The sequence below is a fragment of the Prinia subflava genome, chromosome 15 (assembly GCF_021018805.1).
Source record: "Prinia subflava isolate CZ2003 ecotype Zambia chromosome 15, Cam_Psub_1.2, whole genome shotgun sequence".
In the NCBI taxonomy this organism is placed as follows: Eukaryota; Metazoa; Chordata; class Aves; order Passeriformes; family Cisticolidae; genus Prinia; species Prinia subflava.
The window spans coordinates 19,119,963-19,139,366 of record NC_086261.1 but is presented as its reverse complement, the minus strand read 5'-3'; the positions used below and the strand labels follow the sequence as shown (position 1 = coordinate 19,139,366).

The 19,404-nt window shown below is 41.7% G+C and overlaps 1 protein-coding gene and 1 long non-coding RNA gene across 2 annotated transcripts in view; one reads left to right on the top strand and one right to left on the bottom strand.

Moving 5' to 3' along the window:
• Positions 1-12,314, top strand: part of KLF13 (KLF transcription factor 13) — a 33,531-nt gene extending 21,217 nt beyond the window's left edge. Inside the window, exon 2 of the mRNA XM_063412195.1 lies at positions 6,803-12,314. Coding sequence (XP_063268265.1) covers positions 6,803-7,095 — 293 coding nt within the window. The 3' untranslated portion in view covers positions 7,096-12,314. The remainder of the gene's footprint in view (positions 1-6,802) is intronic.
• Positions 7,630-16,328, bottom strand: LOC134558399 (uncharacterized). The gene is made up of 3 exons (XR_010082349.1): positions 15,494-16,328; positions 13,327-13,420; positions 7,630-7,935 (listed from the first exon to the last, which is right to left on the bottom strand). It is a non-coding gene; the product is annotated as an uncharacterized LOC134558399 (long non-coding RNA).
• Between the last annotated feature and the right edge of the window lie 3,076 nt (positions 16,329-19,404).

The window sequence follows — 19,404 nt, the reverse complement described above, 5'->3', positions numbered from 1 at the left end:
GAGTTAAAAAGGCAGGCAGAAAATTACTTGGTAAAGCTGGCAGGTTCAAATTTCAGATTCTTAATTCACTGTGCAAAAATGCAGGATGAAAAACATGAATATTTTTTAAATGCTAAGGTATAGATACTTGGAGCTGTTCAGCTTGGGCACCCCTGTTTGAAAAGAGATTCAGTAAAGCCATGGAATACATATTTTATACAGTAGAAAGATTATGTGATGGAGGATCCTGGGGGAAAAGAAGATGGAATAGGCTTGAATTATTCTGCTTTGACAAAAGAGAAGCAAATGTGGCTGATGAAAATACAGTTAAGTAATTAAACTTATTATAAATGCTGTTTTTAAGACATTATTGAACAAGCTGGAAATAAAAGCCAAGAATATAATTGATAGAATGCAATCTGCTTTTAAAAAAATAGTTTCCATTTTGGTGAAAGTGAGTGTTAATTTTTTTAAGAGGACCAGATATCTGCATGGAACATACCAAATGAGCTATTTTGGTTCTCAGACAGACCTGTCTGTGGTTAAGCCTAGGGTAGGAATTTTTCACTACTTCTATTCCTCTGGCATTGTGGCTGTTTTCATTACAGTATCTGACCGTGAGGGCTCATCATTTGCTATTTGAGTTGTTCTAGTTACTGTGGTTGTAACAGATAAATCACAGGGTGTAATTTCTGCTCCCAGATGGAGTAATGCAAACACTTCCACAGCAAACGGTAACACACATTGACTGCAAATATAAACTGGCCACTTGGAAATTCCCCTTTCAAGAAACATTCATACATGTCTAAATAACTCAATGTTAAGGTACAGAAAATAAACCAAAGATTTCAGTCATGGATGTTATGGTAGCTGTTGCACTCCTGCTCAGTAGTAGTTTCCTATGCACACAGGAAACCTAAGATCTAGTAATTTATAAATGTAGTGAGTGGATTTGTTAAGGTCAAAGTAAAGACGTGCACACTTTAAAGTGAATGAACTTTGTAGACGCCTGGGTTTGTGCCTGCTGGAATTCTGAGAACTCCAGTTCCTAAAAAAAGGTCACATGACAGATAATGGAATTAGCAGGAGTTTGCAGGCCTCTGTCTGCAGGTCCTAATGCAGCCTAGCTGCTGTTGCTGTGTGTCCTGGGGGCATGGGGGCTGTTATGTGCCAGCATCCAGCAACATGGGAACTCTAACTGGAGCTTTTCTTGGATTTGGACATTCATATCACACTCCCACACTGGGTTTCCGGTGTCTAGTGACAGTCTAATTCACCCTATAACTTTCCTTCTCACTGGGAACATTACTAAAACATCCTCATTCCCCTGGAACTAGTGAAGCTTAATATTGCTGAATTTCTTACCTCTGTGAGATGTATGTGAAGGTGGCCAAGATACCCCAAAGCTGTTGGACAGACACAAAAGCAGACGCAAAAAAAAAACCAATTGCATTTGGCTTATTTGGTTATGAAATATCACCCCCAAAATCATTAATTTAAAACTGGGTAGTTTCATTTTACAGGAATCTGAAATTGTGAGGCTTTAGAAGTTTTTAGTCCATCTTTAAATACTTGCTAAAGAAACCACCATTTACCTAACATCAAAGCCTTATTCTCTCTTGCACTAAGATTATGGATTTGTTATTTGACCATGCAAAAGGGCATTTTTATAAACAAGAATATCAGAAATTAAAATAAGCCATAAATACTAACCAGAATGCTTGAAGCATGACCTTTCCTTTTTTTTTTTTTAAGTAACAGCCCAGTCTCAAGGAACATAGTCTGCTTGGCTGAATGTTTTTCCCAGGATAGCATTTCCTCTCCTGGAGGAAGGCCTCTTCAGTCACATCTCTATTTAACTGTCTGCCCCTCATCCTCCCCACCCAGCCTGCTGATCTGTGTTTCCAAATATACTCTTAATTATGTATATGAAAATGTAGAAATATAAGAATAGCACACAGCGGCATGTTCAGGCTTCTACGCTGTTTTTATAACAACATTGAACCCTGTTCTGGGAAGCAGCAGAACAGATTAAAGATCACAGAAAACTGTTTCTGGTTTACTGTTTCTGGTTTTGCAGACACTTGTGGAATTCCCAGGATACAAATTTCTTTGTTACTACATGGCCTTGACATGTGCTTGAAGATGCTAACATAATGTGCAAAGCTATTACATGACTTAAATTGAAAAAATAGCCCCTGGTATGTGGTTTGACTTGATAATACTCTAATCTGTAGGGCAGTGGATATGACACTTCAAAATCTTCACATACAATTGCCTAATCTTTGCATTTAAGTTGGAAAATGGTTAGGTTCACAATTGTCTCAAACTGTTTGGGCATTTCAGTCATTAGTAGGTTATTTTTAAGTATGCTTATTCCTATACAGTACTTGTTATCTTTTTTTAAATTGATATTCAGATTCTGGATATCAGACAGATGAATTGGTTAAGCAGGAAGCAGATTACTCCAGGGTCTGTACAGGAGGCTCACTATATAGGAAAAGAGTCCTTAAAACTATATGTGCACTAGAAGGATTGTACAAATCAAGCTCAGTAGACATCAGATCTTGTGCCACCAGATCTCTGTAGATTTTGTTTCCCATAATTACATACAGTTGCCTAACTGTATAATGTTTGAAAAATACAGAATAGTACAAAGGACCTTTATGTAATATCAGAAGAACAGGCTGTCTCTAGTTGCTTCTGAATTGTTTCCAGCACGAGAGGAGAGAGGTGCATTTTTTAAAGCTGTTTCTATAGCCCAGGCAACTCTGGGTTTCCTTTGGCAGGCTGCTCTGCCAGACAATATGAGCAGCAGGGCCTGTGCCCCTGAAAGGAATTCAGAACTCGGTGCACCTGCAGAGCTCACGTACTTTCACTCGGTGAGTGCTGCAAGTTTCTTAATGTGGCTTTACATTACCTGTTTTTTTTTATGAACTGGATGGAGTCCAGGAAAAAGCCAAAAATGTTCTTGCTTGTGTAATTTTCAGTTGAGATCAGCTGAATCTAATTCTCAAATGTGATCTTTTTCCATCAGTTTGTGTAACTTAAACACACGTTACATGTCACGTGCCCTGGCAAAGGAGCAAGAAAGGTTACCATTTAGTAGGATTTGGAACATAGATATCCAAACCTATTTAAAATGGTGAAAAAATAATTTACAGTATTCCTTATCTTTTAAAGGCATCTCTTGCCTGCCTCTCCAAAGATGAAGAAGACAGAGTTGCATTTTGATTAATTTCTTTTCAAGCATCTTGATCTTTTGGAAACTTAAGACTCTTGGAGACCTGTTAGTAAGAATGCACAAAGATACTGCTGCTGCCAAGGCGCAGCATTAAGATTGTCAGTATGCATAGTCACATGCTTGATGTGTTTCTGCCATATCTAATATACCTGAAAACACTTCTACAACTGTCTATAAGATAAATTCTTCTCTCAGTGTATAAAGGTAAAATTCTGACTTCAACATTGCCCGAAACAAAGCTGAAAGAATCCTTATTGAGGCATGCTACAGCCATTTCAATGGTGAAAGCTCTCTGTTGAGTACATGTCCATGGGTTACTGCTTAAGCAGGAACTTTGTACTGTAGCTGCATGTTCCCTAATGAGATTAGGCAATCAATTCATATAATCTCTCATTCTGTTGATTGCTTTACTGCTGGTGAAAGGACATTTATATAACTTACCTGCACAGAAAACCACATCCCTTCTGTTTGAGAGATGAGAATGATGACAGACTGTGAATTTCCATGTGTGGTTTTGGAGCAGCAGCTGGGTCTTGCCTTAATTAATACCCCCCAGCAACTTTGTTCCAGACTGTACTAATTTTTTATGAACAATAATGACTCTTATATCTTCACACAAGACATCCAGCATTTCCTCACAATACAATTTTTCTTTGAAGAGGAATTGCTAAACCTCAACAAAGCTGGGAAGTACTCTAGAGAACTGAACCACTGCTAGAGTGATGCCAGCTGCCAGTGGAAAATCCCTTGGCCAAGAAAGTACCAAGAAGATATAAAATCAGGACTAGAGAGGACTGAGGGTGAAAATAGTCTCTAGGAAGGAGAACACCAGGGATGGTAGAAATATAGTGGAAGGAACACTACATTTCTTGGCTCAGCACCCAAATCCTTACCACCATCAACATCAAATCAGACAGATGAGTCTGAATGTTCTCATCCAGACCTGATGTGCAGTGAGGAGAAGGGAAGCTAAGTTGTGCAATACCTTGGTCACCTGCTAGTGCTGGATAACAATGAGCTCACACAGTCCTGCTTCAGAACCTCCTCTCTCCTTAGCAACTGGAATGTTATGCCTGCTGCTGGCTCCCAAATTCTAGAATCATGGACAGGAAGCTGGTGCCATTAAACTGATCTGAACAGGAGGTACCATTTTGCCTGTGCTTCATGGTGGCATCAACAGCAGATGCAAAACATTGCATGGAAACGTTTGCCTTCCTTGTCTGAAAGCACTCGTTTCATCGGACTGTTCTTCAAGTGGAGAACATTTGCTGATACCATTTGTAATGAAAATAAACAGAGACGTTAACTCAGGCAATAGAAACCTCCAAAGGCCATTATCTTAGCAAAAAGTGATGCCACAGCTCAGAGATGAGGAGCTCTGATTCTGCAGACCAGATCTACCCCTCAGACCATGCCTCACTGCCCTTCTTCCCAAGGGTTCCAGAGTCCTCTTAGACTTATGTCTGTAGTATGACCAAAGCATAGGGACAAGACCAGTGAATGTGGTCACACAACAGGGCTGTCACACCACAGGCATGTCCCACCACAGGCAGGAACACATCTAAGAACACGACTGGATATATGACAAACAGCCAAAATACATTTGTTTCCTGTTTCTAGCAGCAGATGGAGAGTTCAGTCCCTGACAGTTTGCAGGCAGGATAAGGCTAAGGAGGACATTGAATGGATTTGTATGGGTTATTTTAAGCAACAAGACTATATCCTTTAAATCCAGTTGGCTGTGGTTTTATACTTAAATTCATTTTTGGAACCCTGTTTTTTAGTCTTTACATCAGGGGAAGCCACAGTTCTGTTCATGTTTGCTGCTTTATGCCAGTCCTAGGCAGGATGGTCAGGGTTCTCCACACGACAATATCTGTGTGTACTGCACAAATGCAACCACTGCATAATGCATTGTGGCTGTAGGTGTAATGAAATCCACCAAATGTGCTTAAGAACAATTGGTTTTAACGAGCCTTGGTCTTTCTCCTAAGTAATCATGGAAACATCAGGGACACTTGATTCCTCAGAATTCTTGAACAAAATCCTATTTTAAAAAGACTTGCTTGTCTGTTCATTGAGACACTGAGATTTGGCTGAAGTACCTTGGAGGCCTCATGAACAGAGAGTAAAGGAACCTATAAAACTATTTTTCTGAGCAGGAGTCTCCTAAGCAGATTCTGGAGATAATTGTTGTTGCCAAATCTGTGAATTTAAAGCACATTATTGGCTGCTTAGATTGAAGATTTGCTGGGGTCAATTTTTATCTCAGACAGTTTTAATTAAGGTGTATCAAATTTCTCCAGGAGGCTAATTTCTTTCTTTATTTCCTATTTAGTGTACTATGGAGAGAACTTTTATTTCTTATTTTGGCCCAGAATTTATATAGCTCTCTGGGCCTCTTGAACAGGCTATTCAGAATTAGAAACATTAGGATTAGTGCAAGTAGGAAGTTATTAAAATTACAAGTACAAAAAATGTTAAGTCTCTGTATTTATGTATTCACAAAAGAATAAGATGTTGTCAATTAATAACAGTTAAAGAACGTGTGACGTTCAGACTCGGTGACAGTAAGAATCAAGCCAATAAGCAGAAGTAGTAGACAGAAAATATAATGATTTAATGTTTTCATTTTTATGAAATGGAGAAACTACAGATAAAAGCAGATAAAATGAGGTGCCCAAGCCATGCAGCACATGAGCGGTGAAGCTGGGAATAGATTGCAGATAGCCACGTACCCAAGAGCAGTGCTGCTGCTGTCTGCAGCCTGTGCAGAGCTTCCCAGGCTGCACAGCCACCGCAGTGCACAGCCCAGAACAGCAGCGGGCATCCATCCCTGCTCTGAGAGCCTTTCAGAGCAGCACCGGCTCACCTGATCGCTCTGTCTGGGAGCCCCTGGTCAGTGCTCCAAGCTCAAGTGCCACAGCTCATGGGGTTTATGTTAGCCCTTCAAAAAAGGCTGGTGCCTTCAGGGTGACCTGTCCCCCACTGGAACACAGCGCTCCCTGCCTCGCTTCTGAGCGACACCTAGCGCAGTGAACAAGGGAAACTGTAGTGCTTTGTAGCAAACGCAGAAAACACACGCACAGCTGTGGAGAATACAAGGTGAGAGAGCCTCACATCCAGTGCCTCAAAATTGCCATTTTGCATGTTACCATAACTTCTTTAATAGCTGAAGAAGAAGACCTCATCATGCCTTCTGAACTTCAGCACTTTGAGTCAGACATACAGGGACAGCTTGGAGGAATACCTGAATATACTATAAAGCTCAGTACAGATATTAAGTCAAAAAGTTCAACAGACCACAAGAGATATGAGATATCCATTAAAGGATCAGGAGCTCGGCATCCCTGAAGACCCAGTTATCAAATAAGGTATATGACTAGTTTGACTGACAGCATTTTTTAATGGGTTGGAATACAGCAGCCTCCTCTGGCAGAGGGTAACACCCCCATCCACTTAGTGCCAGGTGGCGTCCACCCTGCTTCCAACCTTTTTATTCTATATTCTGCATACAAAAATACAGCCCGTGGAAGACACTGCTCTCCCTTCTAACCGTGCCGTGTTTGCTCCCTGCAGGTGAGCGGCCCTTCGAATGCAGCTGGCAGGGCTGTAACAAGAAGTTTGCTCGCTCGGATGAGCTGGCCCGGCACTACCGCACTCACACCGGGGAGAAGAAGTTCAGCTGCCCGCTGTGCGAGAAACGCTTCATGCGCAGCGACCACCTGACCAAGCACGCCCGGCGCCACGCCAACTTCCACCCCAGCATGCTCAAGAGGAGGAGCGGCGGCGGCTCCAGGACAGGCTCTGTCAGTGACTACAGCCGCTCGGACGCCTCCAGCCCCACCATCAGTCCCGCCAGCTCCCCATAGACTACCTGCACTGGACGTCAGCACTTTGCCTCTAATGCCTAGCGTGGAGTTTTCTTTGTGTTGCACACATTTTAAAAACCCTGTTGCTTCCCCCCCACCCCCGCTTCGGTTCCCACCCTCTCTTTTTTAAAAATCAGTAAATAGCTGCCTGCCACTGCAATTTTTACTCAGATTTTCTTTACCCAACCACACAAGTGGCTATTCTAACCTCATGGACAGACAAACTTACATGTTACACTTAGTGACTCCTGCTGTCTCAATATTTCTTATATTTTGCAACCATTTATGGATCCTCTTCATTATTCTTTATAAGAAAATGAAAAAAATCTAAAAAAGAAAAGGAAAAAAATCCGCTTAATTCACCTCAGGTGTTGAAGTAGTTTGTAAAACCGGATTGCACAATATAAGCATACATACACTTAAAAATCAACGGTGTTGGATTTGTGTCCCCCTTCTCCTTTCTCAGGGATGGATATTTATGTTACACAATAATTACAATGAAGACACACCCTAACCACGGCCTTACTCTGTAAATATAATTGCACTCAGAAGTTTTTATTAGGTTCTTTCACACACTGGGGAAAAAATAAAAAACAAGCAAACAACACAGAAACCAACCCAATACTGGAATGTAGTACCGGACTCTTCCACTGTTGGCTTTCCTGATCATACACCCTGTGTTGGGGAGTGTCCAAACAGGAGTCTTGTCTTTCTTCGAGCTGCCCTCTGCTTTCAGTAGCAAGCTGTCTTCTCACTTCATGCTGAAGATGCTCCAAAACCAACTTCCAATTGCAAAAATCTCTGTGAGGTTGATAAACTTGTTTGTTGGTTTGTTTCATGCTAGATAAAATTCCGAGAAAAAGATTTTCAACAAGATGCCTTAAATGAGTCACGTAAATCACAAAGAAACAAATTTACACTGGGTAATGTTTTATGGGAAGGTGGCCTGGAATCTCGGAGGCATTCTCTTGTCACTCTCTTCAAGTTGTTAAGCTCTCTGCACTGCCTGTTCAGTATGGGACCAATAGGATATTCAAATCAAACCACACTGACTTGAACATTTTCCTTTATTTCTTCTTCCTTTTTTTTGTTTTGTTTTTAATGAACTACAGAAATAGCATTACTGAACCAATGCCCACCAAAACTGTTGTCAAGGTACTTTCCTACTGTACAGCTGTATCTTAGTAAGAAAAATTGGCTAAGACATAGTTTCTGTATTCTGTTGCATCAAAATTGTGGTCTTTGATAAAAGGAAGTGAAAATCATAAGGTATCTTCTGACTGGAATAATAAATATGCATTTTTAAGTTTAAAATAAAATGACATTATAGCTCAGCACTACTTCAAGTTTCTCAAAAATACACATACCAGCATAAAGGAAGGTGCTCTCATTTCTGAATAACTGCTTAATAACAGAAAGGGAATATTGGCTAGTTTTCAATAACTTTCAAATAGTTAACACTAGATAGAGCACAAGGAGGTAGATTTTTATGTTTTATAAGGTAGAAAATATAGTAAAAGACCAGGAGCATAGTGATGTACTGAAAATCTCACTGGCAGCAAATACACTTTCCTTGGTTTGTCTGGGTCTGATGGTGCATATTATCAATTCAGGTCCTTTTGATTCTGGAATTTTGGGATGTTTGCTGTTTCTGCTGTAGGGTATAAATGCAGTTAAGTGTAGCATGGTGAAAAGAAACTCTCTGCACCAAACCTGTCATTTGATATTAAGTGAATGCCTCCAGATTCCCAATGAACCTGTATCTTACTTGCTGCTTTGCATTGATCCAGTTTTGCAAGGTTTTATTGTACTGTATGTTAACTGTGAGAAGCTAATAGAGATTTCCAAGTAGTTTCATAGGTACTTCCATAATATACATTAGTCCTAATACTACACGTTCTATTAGTTGTATCAATAAATACTTGAAGTATTTATCGATACAACTATAAATCTAAACAAGTGCAGCTGTTTCAGTATTTTTTTCATGTTTATTTGCTTGAGATTTCACCTCTGTTAATGTCCCTCTTTGAATTGGAAGTTGTGAGAGGCACAATTCTACTGTTTCATTTCACAGATGAAAGAACATAGTAAGGGTTTTCTGCAAGATGACAAATAGAGTCAATGTGATGGGTTGCCCAATGTCTGGAGTTAGGGGAAAACCAGATCTGTTGGCCTCAACAGATGTCCTCTGATTTTTTTCTAATCTTACGTACTGAGATGCATAATTTTAACAACTTGATAGAATTCAGGTAACAGGAATTTACATTCCAGTCATTTCTGTGACTCCTAGAAGTGCTCTTGTGCTGTAATTAGTAGAGAGATATTTTGGATATCTAGCTCAAGGAATTCTACAGGTCAGCTGTGTCTTGTGCACATACTTCAAAACAAGTCAAACACATTTCTCATTATCATTGTACCTTAAGAGAGGTATATGGAGGAGAGGGGGAACAACCAAAATCAAAAGGAGCACTGTGTATTGGCAAACATTATAGGCTTCATGTTCCAAATTAACTTTGTTGTAAAATCACCTTTTCCAAGAAGAGCATAATTTAATCTTCAGGAAAGGAGGAACCACTCCAGTTCATTTATTTGGTATTTAATAATTCGGCATGAATCAGTTTATGCATTACAAACAGGTTATTTTACTATACTGGAGAAGGAGTATTTGCACCAGGTTTTAGTAGTACTGAGATTATAGGATATAAAGGTTATGGGACAACGTATTCTGAGTTAGACAGAACTACACAATCTTAAACTCAAACGGAACTAACATTTTACTTGTGTTCTTCATAGATATTACTAATAATTCTTCAAGCTTAAGCAGGCAAAAATAAACTGGTTCAAAGTCAAATTTCCAGTTCAGTCAGTTCATTTAATGAGAACACCATGGGACTGTATATAGCCAACATAACAACACTTTTAGGAAATACTCTGAAATTGGTCATTAAAACTTTTGGTTTTACATCTTAGCTGTAAATACCTCAGCAGGCTGACAGTCAAGGACTGTGTTTTAAAATCCCAGATAGAGTTTCCAATATCTCCATTGAAAGTTTAATACATTATAGTTTTAGGATAAAATGATAAATTCCAAACCACTAGTATTTTCCAAAATCAAATGTGAACAAAAACTTCTCTTAGTATTTTCATACGAAAAAAGAGTGTTTGGGGTTTTCTAGCATCTGCTAGAAACGTCTGATGATCAGCAAGGTTGTTAGACTCATTCTCATGATGGTTCCTCCTGAGTTCTGCAGATATAAGAAGTCAGCTCAAATTATGTTTTGAAATCTGTGTGCTTATCCAAACTAACCTCAGATTTTTACCCTTCTGTTGTTTCACCCAGTAGTGTAATCTAAAACAGTCTCCTGGCACAGCAACAAACGTGTCACACTCAGAAAATACTGCTCTGGCAAGGTGCAGGTTTCTCCATCTGGAGGAGTGTGCATCTCTCCTGCCTCCTCCTTTCCCCAAGCAATCTGCTGAGGTGTTCTCACAAAATACAACATTGCCATGATTTTTTTTCTTTTTTTCATTTCAGACGATAGCAACAGCTTTATTATTATTAAGAAAGCCCTGAAAGTTTGTTTTTCTCCAGCCATGATCCTAACTTCTTAGCTCTAAGTGTTGAGCTGAACTGCCTTGCTGTAGGAAATAGGTGCAAGTGAAAACCATCACCTTGCTACCAGCTGAAACTAAAGATGCTCTTAGAAACTCATTCACCCCTTCCATGAACCTCTCCCTGTGCAAAGGCCTAATGGCAACATGAATTCAGCTTTCATCCTGCTTCTTAGAAAGCAGTCCTGGTAAATTCCTGGCAGCTAGATTTTATGGGATTTGTTTTGTATCTGCAAATTAATTGTTCCTTGCTTTTCTAACACATGCCTAGTATCTGTTTACATAGCTGCAAAGGTATATATTTATGACAAGTCATCAGAAGCCTCTGTTTGATGGTAACGCCTAATTCCTGTCTGTATCCCACCCTCTTTACTGCATTAACCCTTGCAAGAAACTGTAGCTATGAGAGCCTCTGTACACCTTTAATCCTCCTTACCCTCTACCCAGCCGTTCAGCACGCTCTTGTCTCACGCAGCCAGGCATTAAAAGCTGTGTGAGGAGCATTCCTGTCTCACAGCTGCTCATCTCCAGTGCTCTGTCATGAGTGACAGAATTTGTGCTTTGTGAAGTGCAGTGTTGTTTTTGCCTTTTCATTGCTGTTAGATTTACTAATTTCATCAGGTCATGCCTACAAACTAACTTTCAGGTGCTCTTTTACTCCTTCACACCATCTGTTTGTGCATTTGGTGCTAACATCTAGTCTATGTCAGTGAATGGTATGATGAACATCTGTATTTGTAACTCTCGGGGATACGAGCTGTAGCCTTAGGCAGAAGAAAATATCCAAATTATACTTGTTTATCCCATAAGCCAAAATATAGAATGCAAAAGCCCATCCACTGGTATAGGTTTTTATAAATATATATATTTATATATATGGATTTCTATAAGCATATGCACATATATATATAGATATATATGTGTATATTGTATAATGTATGTGTGTATACATAAATACACAGCAGTGTGTCTATACTACACACTGACTAATGAAGGGATGTCTACAGAGCAAAAATAGGTATCCATTTCATTATAACTAGTGATGGGCCTGAACCAAATTCCTAGATCTAAATGCCACTGCATTTGGAACTTTTGAACCTGTTGGAGATCTGTGGTTGAGTTTCATCTCTGATTACAGGTGCATTTACTTGTGTATTGTACATTTGGAGGACATGTGTGTGTGTGTGCACATGTGCTTTTCCAGCAGCACATGCCTGGGTGGGGACAGGGGACGCGTGTGCCGGGGAGTGTGCACGTGTTCCCTGCTGAACTTCCAGCTGTGGTGAACTGTGAAGCTGCCAGTGTCATCCTCACTTGTACAGGCGTATCAGCAGCACACGAAAGCTTCCATGGCTCACTTTTCAACTCTGTAAATCACTACATTGAAGTATTACAGTTGTACAGTTATATGTTCATCTATTCTTGCTCTGCTGTAACTTTTTATGTATTTTGTATTGCATAGATTATATATTGTGATAATGTCCTATGCAACTATAAAGGAAAAAATGAAAAAAGGAAGAAAATTAAGAACTGTAAAATATTGTCTTAACTTGTATGCATGGTTAGTGAGGTTTACATTTTCCAAAATAAAACTTATAACTATGAAATACTGGTTTTCTCTTAATTTTCTTCTCTATTTATCACCTAAAAAGCATCAGTTGTTAATATTTCTGCTGTTCATTTGAGACTTGATATCTTGTTTGGTGTCTTTATTTAAATTTCACTCAGTGCTATTGTTTAAAATGGGATTTCTTTTAATGCTTGAGAGAACGGTTTTTGTGATGTTTGTTTTCTATCCTGTGTTTTAACTGGTGTTTTGTAGTTGCATAGTGAAATTCCTTTCTCAAAGGTGGTATATATTGCATTGTTTTTTAAAGATGGTTATGGGATTAACATGTGTGACCTAAAGTCCAGAGCGTCAGCCATCCCTTCTTTCAAAGCCGAGTCCTTTGCAAGTGTCTGATGTCATCTCTGCAAGTGGCAATACCATGTCAGAACAGTAGCAATGTAATCTCACAGTGTCCTGAAATGTGCTTTCCTGATTTTAAAGATGAAGAAATTGAAGCACAAATTTGAGCCACTTTCTCAAAAACATAAGGCATGGGTAGATGTGACGGAATGAATCTGAAGTTTCTTGAGAATACAGGTTACACAACACTTCCAGGAACTGTTTGTTACAAAAGGCCCTGAACAGCAGCATTCCCAAAGTCTTCCTACGATGAAAGATCCACCTTGTGTTTGATAACAGAAGAGCAGTCAGAGAATGTTTCCTAAACTTGCCAGAAGGATGAAAAGAGAAACAATTCCCTCCAAAGGACTATGCCTTTTCACTTTAAGACTGGAATTGCTTGATACTGTAATGTAAAGTGCCTCCCTGCCCAGGCACTCACACTCTGAAATGTGTCTGTTAACACATCCTGTCCTGCCTCTCCTCTCCAGTTCCTAAATGCAAGGAGTGCATCTCTCCTGCCTGCTTTTTCTGTCTTGCAAGCGTTTCTGTCTTGCCTGTGACTCGGCATTTGCCGTGAAATGTTCATAGACTTGGCAGTAGTCCAGCATTTCAGAAGAGAAGCAAGAATATTGTTGGATTTAGAGTGGGATTTTCTTATTTCCATTTACCTGTGTATAATTTCTGGCTTCAAAGTAATCCACCTGGATATTCATTGCACTGGCTTTTCAAGGAACACCACTCAAGGCATGCTTTGCTAGTTGACTGCAAGAGATTAAAGTGACATAAATATAAATATAAATATGCAGTCAATAGAGAGAGAAAAGTGAGAGAAGATGAAGACTGAAATAAAAATGAGGTGAGGACATGAGACAAGTGTTTGTAGCAGCTGACTAGAAAGGCTTGTACAGCACCAGAATACACATGGGTCTTCCTACAGAATTTCAGAGCAAGCAAGCAAGCAAGTCAACACCTCCCGAGAGGAGCAGAAACTGCAGCATGTTTTCCAAGAGCAGGTTTTCCAAGAGAAGGGAGCTAAGTCAAGCAATACCTGAAGCACGTGTGTTTAGCCAGCTACACTGCATTGCTGGCACAGCCAAGAGGATGAAGGGAGGGAGTATCTGAATAGATCTCTCAATGCATGCTGCAGAAATAGGATGGAGTCTGGATGCCCAGATATGTGAGCAGCAAGAGGGGAAGAGAGAAGCATGACTGAACACAGGCTTTGGGGCAGATTCGTGCTTTGAGCAACTCGGAGAACAAGATTATGTTAAACAACTTGTCAAAAAAAAAACAAGAGAAGAAAAGAGACATGAGAAAACCTGAGCGGTGTTATAGGCAAGAGCAGGCCCCGAAGATCTGCTAACAAAACCAAACCACTGAGCTTAGTAATAGCTCTACCTCATCAAGAGAAAACAGCCCGAGAGTATAATTGCTGCCTCATCATAATTGTAAATAAAGGATCAACCTGTCCCACCTGGTTGGCACTGGCAGGAGTTAGATTTAATCTTTGGCTCCTGCTGGCTGAAACAAATATTCAATCAAATAGGAGGGGCTGGCACCAGGGGCTGGACTAAGGGAGGCTCCAGGATGCTGTTGCTGCCAGGTTTCTGCTGAGCTGATGTTTCTTCTCTGCATCACTGGATGATGGTGCCTGGCTGAGCAGAGCACAGCACAGCAGGTCTGGGCCTGCAGCACTAGGACCTACAGGGAATACTCCACAGGGTCCCAAAGGTTCACAGAGCCCAGGCTGGCTTGTTCAGAGCCAGGCAAGGCATACCAGGTGGGACTGGGACATCTCCCAGAGGGAAGGTGTGGTACTGCCAAGTTGGTGGATATGAGCACACAAAGAAGGCCCAGCTGAAGGACATGAGAGATGGTGCTGCTTAGAGACCCTCATGTGTGTGGCAGCACAGAAAGAGGGATGGGATGAGCCAATGGGAGCAACAGACGAGAGCTGCAATAAAGGGGGAAGGTGAGTTACAGAGGGGGAAGATAAGTATAGAAAAATAAGGAAGGAGTAGAGGCCAGGGAAGTTTGATGTAATTTTCTAGAGACAAACAGCCTAAGGTGCAAAATCCTAACAGAGTTCTAAAGAAAGGAGTAAGGTAGCTCATGTGGTAGCAATTCCAGCAAACAGAAGGTGAGGCATGTCAGAGTCTGATAAACAGGCCTGTGTGTCTTTAAGAGACTCATGTTTGTGTTTTCCCATGCTCTCTTATTGTGGAATTAACTTTCTGAGTCACTTCTCTGATCCTGGAGACAAACTGAACAGACACAAAACATAACAAAACACAATAGCAACGGGAAGAGAGAAATTCCTCCCTCCCCCTTCCACCACACACACATTTTATGTCAGTGATCTGAATGCACTCACAGCCTCAGAGTGGAAAGGTAGAGACTGACAATGTTTTTTGGTACACACTCTTTGAATCAAGCTCACCTTCTCCACCGCTGCATGAACAGTTAAAACATGAAAGCCACACTTCCCCAGTCTGTTACTTTTAAACATTATCCAGCCTCTGGTCAAAATCTTAGCTCCCAGATTTTGCACAGACAGCGAACTGCAACAGGAATTTGCTAGCTTTTTTTAAACTTCAAAGCCTCGCACTTCAAAGACCCTGCATTTTTTTTCTCAAGCCTCATGCCCCACCCTTTGCAAAAAAGATGTCAGTTTGGGACTCTCAAAATGCCAGACTTGGAAGCTCAGCTAGGTCCAGGAATGAACATCACAGCTACCATCTGCCCAGCGGGGAGTAATGAGATGGGCACACCCACAAGCGGCTGGCCCCAAACCCAGGCTGTACCAAGACTTCCTACACCAAAACACAGAATCACCACTCCTCAGAGCCGAGTTTGGGAACCAACTCAAAGCTTTTGAAATTATCCATGAAGTTGCAAGGCCTTGCAGGTTCAGTTTAACTTCCAAGCGTTTTGTTGACTTTGGAAGTCGTAAAGCAAATCCCAAGATTTCCCTCTCTGGGATTGCTGTACAAACTGCAGCCTGCTGGGAGGAACAGGATGACTCGACAGGAAGAAGAAAGAAGAAAGTTTTGTTCAGGAATGCCATCCCTCCTCTGCTGCCAGCTCGCAGGGCCAGCCAAGGGAGACACCCGTGCTCCCAGGCACAGCAGCTTGGCACATCCCTCAAAAGAAATGACCTATGTGCCCCTTGCTCCCTGCACAGAGGAGCTGCTCTCAGGGGCAGAGGTTTGAAGCAGCCACGCACTCCCCAGCTTGTGCAACCTCCCCACAAGGCTGGGTAGGGGATGGCTTCCACTTCACCTGCCCTCGCGGGCAGCTGCGCTGAGTAACTGGGTGAGCAAATACGAGGCAAGCCTGGAAACAGGAACCTGCTGCAGGGTGGGTCTGCACAAACAACAGCACTGGGAGCATAAATCAGGTCAGGCTGTTGGCTTCCCTGCAAGAAGCCTTTCATTAAGGCTCCACTGGGTATTTTTGGACCCCAGCTGTCTATTTTTAGGAGGGATAATTAATGCTGAAGGAAATAAGGAAAGAAGTCAAGTTTTAAGTCTAGGAATGGAAAATTTGTTATTCTCCACAAAATCACTATGATTAAGGAGATCTAAAACGGAAGGGTTGTATTTCAGGAGTAAAAATATGCTACAAGTCACTGTAGCCAAAATTGCATATTATGTGGTGTTTGCTAAGAGAAGGGAAGCTTTTCAAGGAGACAGCACTTCACCACTTAACTGCTATTAAATAGGAGTAAAGGCACAGCTGAGTGGCCAGCTTCAAATCGCAGCTGTGGCTGTGTTTTTGGCTAGGTCTGTGCTGCACTTCGGCTCCCTCCTCTCTGGGTGTTGTGATCTGGCTTTGGGAGGCCCAGCTGGGACCTGAGAACATGCCCAGGCCTGTGCATGAAGCTACACAGTGAGAGAAAAATCACAGCCAAGCTATGCAGCACCCTCACCAGGCCCTTCAAATAATCTGCCTGAAGTACAGGGTGACTGTAAGGCCAGAAAAGTGGTTTTATGAACTGAGATAGGAGATTCTTGGGGAAAAAACCCACCCTATTGGTTACAGGAGCTGAAATCTGATGGACAATGTGTGCAATGCTTTCCAAATTCTGCTGTTTTACTGATGCCAGTGGTTTTTATATTCACATCCCTCATCTGACATAGGCTTCTACCAGTGTTTGTGCTACCACAGAAGAAAAAAGCTTTTCCTGGGTCACCTTCTGTTGGTGTGCTCACATCCCCCTGCACTCCAAACAGCAGCTGCTTCCCAGCAGGGCCTCCCTGCCTGCCTGCTCAGCCTCCTGCACAGCACCGTGCAACCAGCACACACAGGGAGGGCATCCTTGCCCTCCTCCAAGGGGAAAAACTGCCTCTCTCCTGCCCAGCTGCAGTCTACAAGCACAGTTACACACACTCATCTTTATACTGGAGGAGTCCCCTCAGTCTGGGCTGGGCCCAGCCTGCAAATTCCTGACAGCACAGGCAACACTTGTGTGAGACACCTGATACAAGTGGAACATGTCAAGGGGCAGCAGTCAGGATCTAAAGTTGTACCTTCCTTTCAGGTGCCTCTAAAAAGATTTGCTTTGGGGAGTATCACACAAAAATTATCTTTTTAACTTAGAAGTGCCATTTCCTATAAGCATGACTGTGATCTAGGAAGGACTATTGCTAGGAAAACCCCTGGGAATTATTCAGTACTATTCCTAATCATACCTTTCCTGCCTGACAAACACTTGCCCTCATGTCTTGAGTTACAGAAAACCTCTTTGCAAACATGCCGGATGAGGATCTGTTTATTTTTGAGCTCATGGAGGTAAATGTCATGATAGAACGATTGAAAGAATGAGGACATACTACAGAGCATCTTTTCTAATGAACAATATTTCTGATTTTAAAAAGGTTTGCATGTATGACAGGGTAATGAGCATTTCACTACCAGGTGTCACCTGCAGTTTAATAAGAAGCACTATGCAGTAAATGTGATGCTGCTGTATTTATATTTAGTATTTGCTTTCAATTATTTTTGATAATAAAATATGACAGCAGTATTGTCCACAAACCTTAGAAGCCCAAATTTGTGAGATGTTTATGCTATAGCTAATGAGCTCCTGGCTTTTCTGATAATTTCCTCAAAAAACAAAAGTCACTGTGAAGAACAGAAGCCAAAGGCAAAGCAGACTGGCTGCAGTACAGGTTTTATCAGTCATGGAGACACACAGCCTGTCATGACTGTGCAGATCCAAGGCAGAGACACCTCAAACACCTCACAGGCCATCAGACAGCAACAGCTTGAACTGGGAAATGAGCTTGGTGTGTTCATCCAGCACTGGGTGACTGTGACCAAACAGCAGCCACTGCCATCCCCATCTGTGGATGCCACACAGGGACACTGACAGAGCTGAGATCAACGTGGGTGTTTTCCTCCACAGCTACATTCTGCTCCACAGAAAGGTCTGGCTGCTGTGGCAGAAACAGTGCTGCCTATAAGCACAGCCCTGCCTAAAACCCATCTTCCTTCTTGGGTGTGTCCCACTCTCTCAACCCACAAATTCTTTAGTTCTAATGGCAAATTTAGATCACCCTTGGTAACACATTAGCCAGCCTTCTGGAAAGTGTTCTGTATTCAAATCCAACTAGCACCCAGAAATTCTGGAAAATTATCAGAGCAAGTAACGGGTCAGCTTATTTTTTTACTTACTAATTAAAATGTGTTAATATCTGGGTCCTCCTCTAGCCATTGCCACTTGCTCCACCACCTTCCTCCTCAAAAATCCAAGTTTTTGTCATAATTGGCAGACGAAGTCTAGGGTCTAATGTCACATTTCAAAGAAACTTGACTATACCATGACTTACAGGCTGCTGAATGTTGTGGAGGAGGAGGGGATGCTTGCACCTGCCATCCTTTCATTGCAGTCTCTCCAACAGTTTTCAGCCTTTGCAGGCATCCTGAAGATGAGTTCCTGTGGAATGAAGAAAGTCAATTCAGCGTCGTTCTGCACAGCCCTGACACGTGTGGCTTTCTGTGACCTTCTTGGGTGAGCACAGTGAGTTAACATTTTTCTGTACAGAAGGACAGGATTTTGCAGGCATAAAACGGGGCACAGCAGAGGGAGGGCCGGAATCCCTTAGGAATTGCTCCAGTTCAAGGAGCTCAGGTAACTGCCTTGGCCTTCGCTTCATCAAACAGATTTCTCTTATGCTGCAGATAGCTAAACATTTGGGCAAATACTATGGTTACAAGAATAATAATAATATTTTGCTCTCTTTTTTTTGTCTTAGATTCTTTGTGAGTTTTAATTGGCTGTTTGGCAGTCCTGTAAACCATTATTATCAGGTGCCAGTGTAGCCCTCTGTCCTTCTCCTTGAAGAGGCCTTCATCATCCCTCCTAGGAGGCACACGGCTGGCATGCCAGCCACAGCTTCTGCTTCCATCTCAGGATCCCTTTGCTCCTTTAAGTTCCTCACTCCAGCTACCCTTGGCCATTTTCTTTTTCCTTCCATTATTGCCCTCAAGGGGCAGCCCCTGCAATGCCCTCTGCACTTCCAGAGTGTCCCTGACCTGGGTAACTGTGACACAGACACTTTTCAGTGGTGCAATTAATTCCATTGTCACCATTTCTGATGTGCACTGGAATTAGGTAAGAGAGAATCAGCCCCTACAGCAGGCAAGAGAAACAAAAACTTTCCCACAGGACTTGTACTTTCGTTTGATCTGAGGTTTATAGCAATGTTAGGCTGCTTGAACTGCTTTTTTTTAATTTCCTC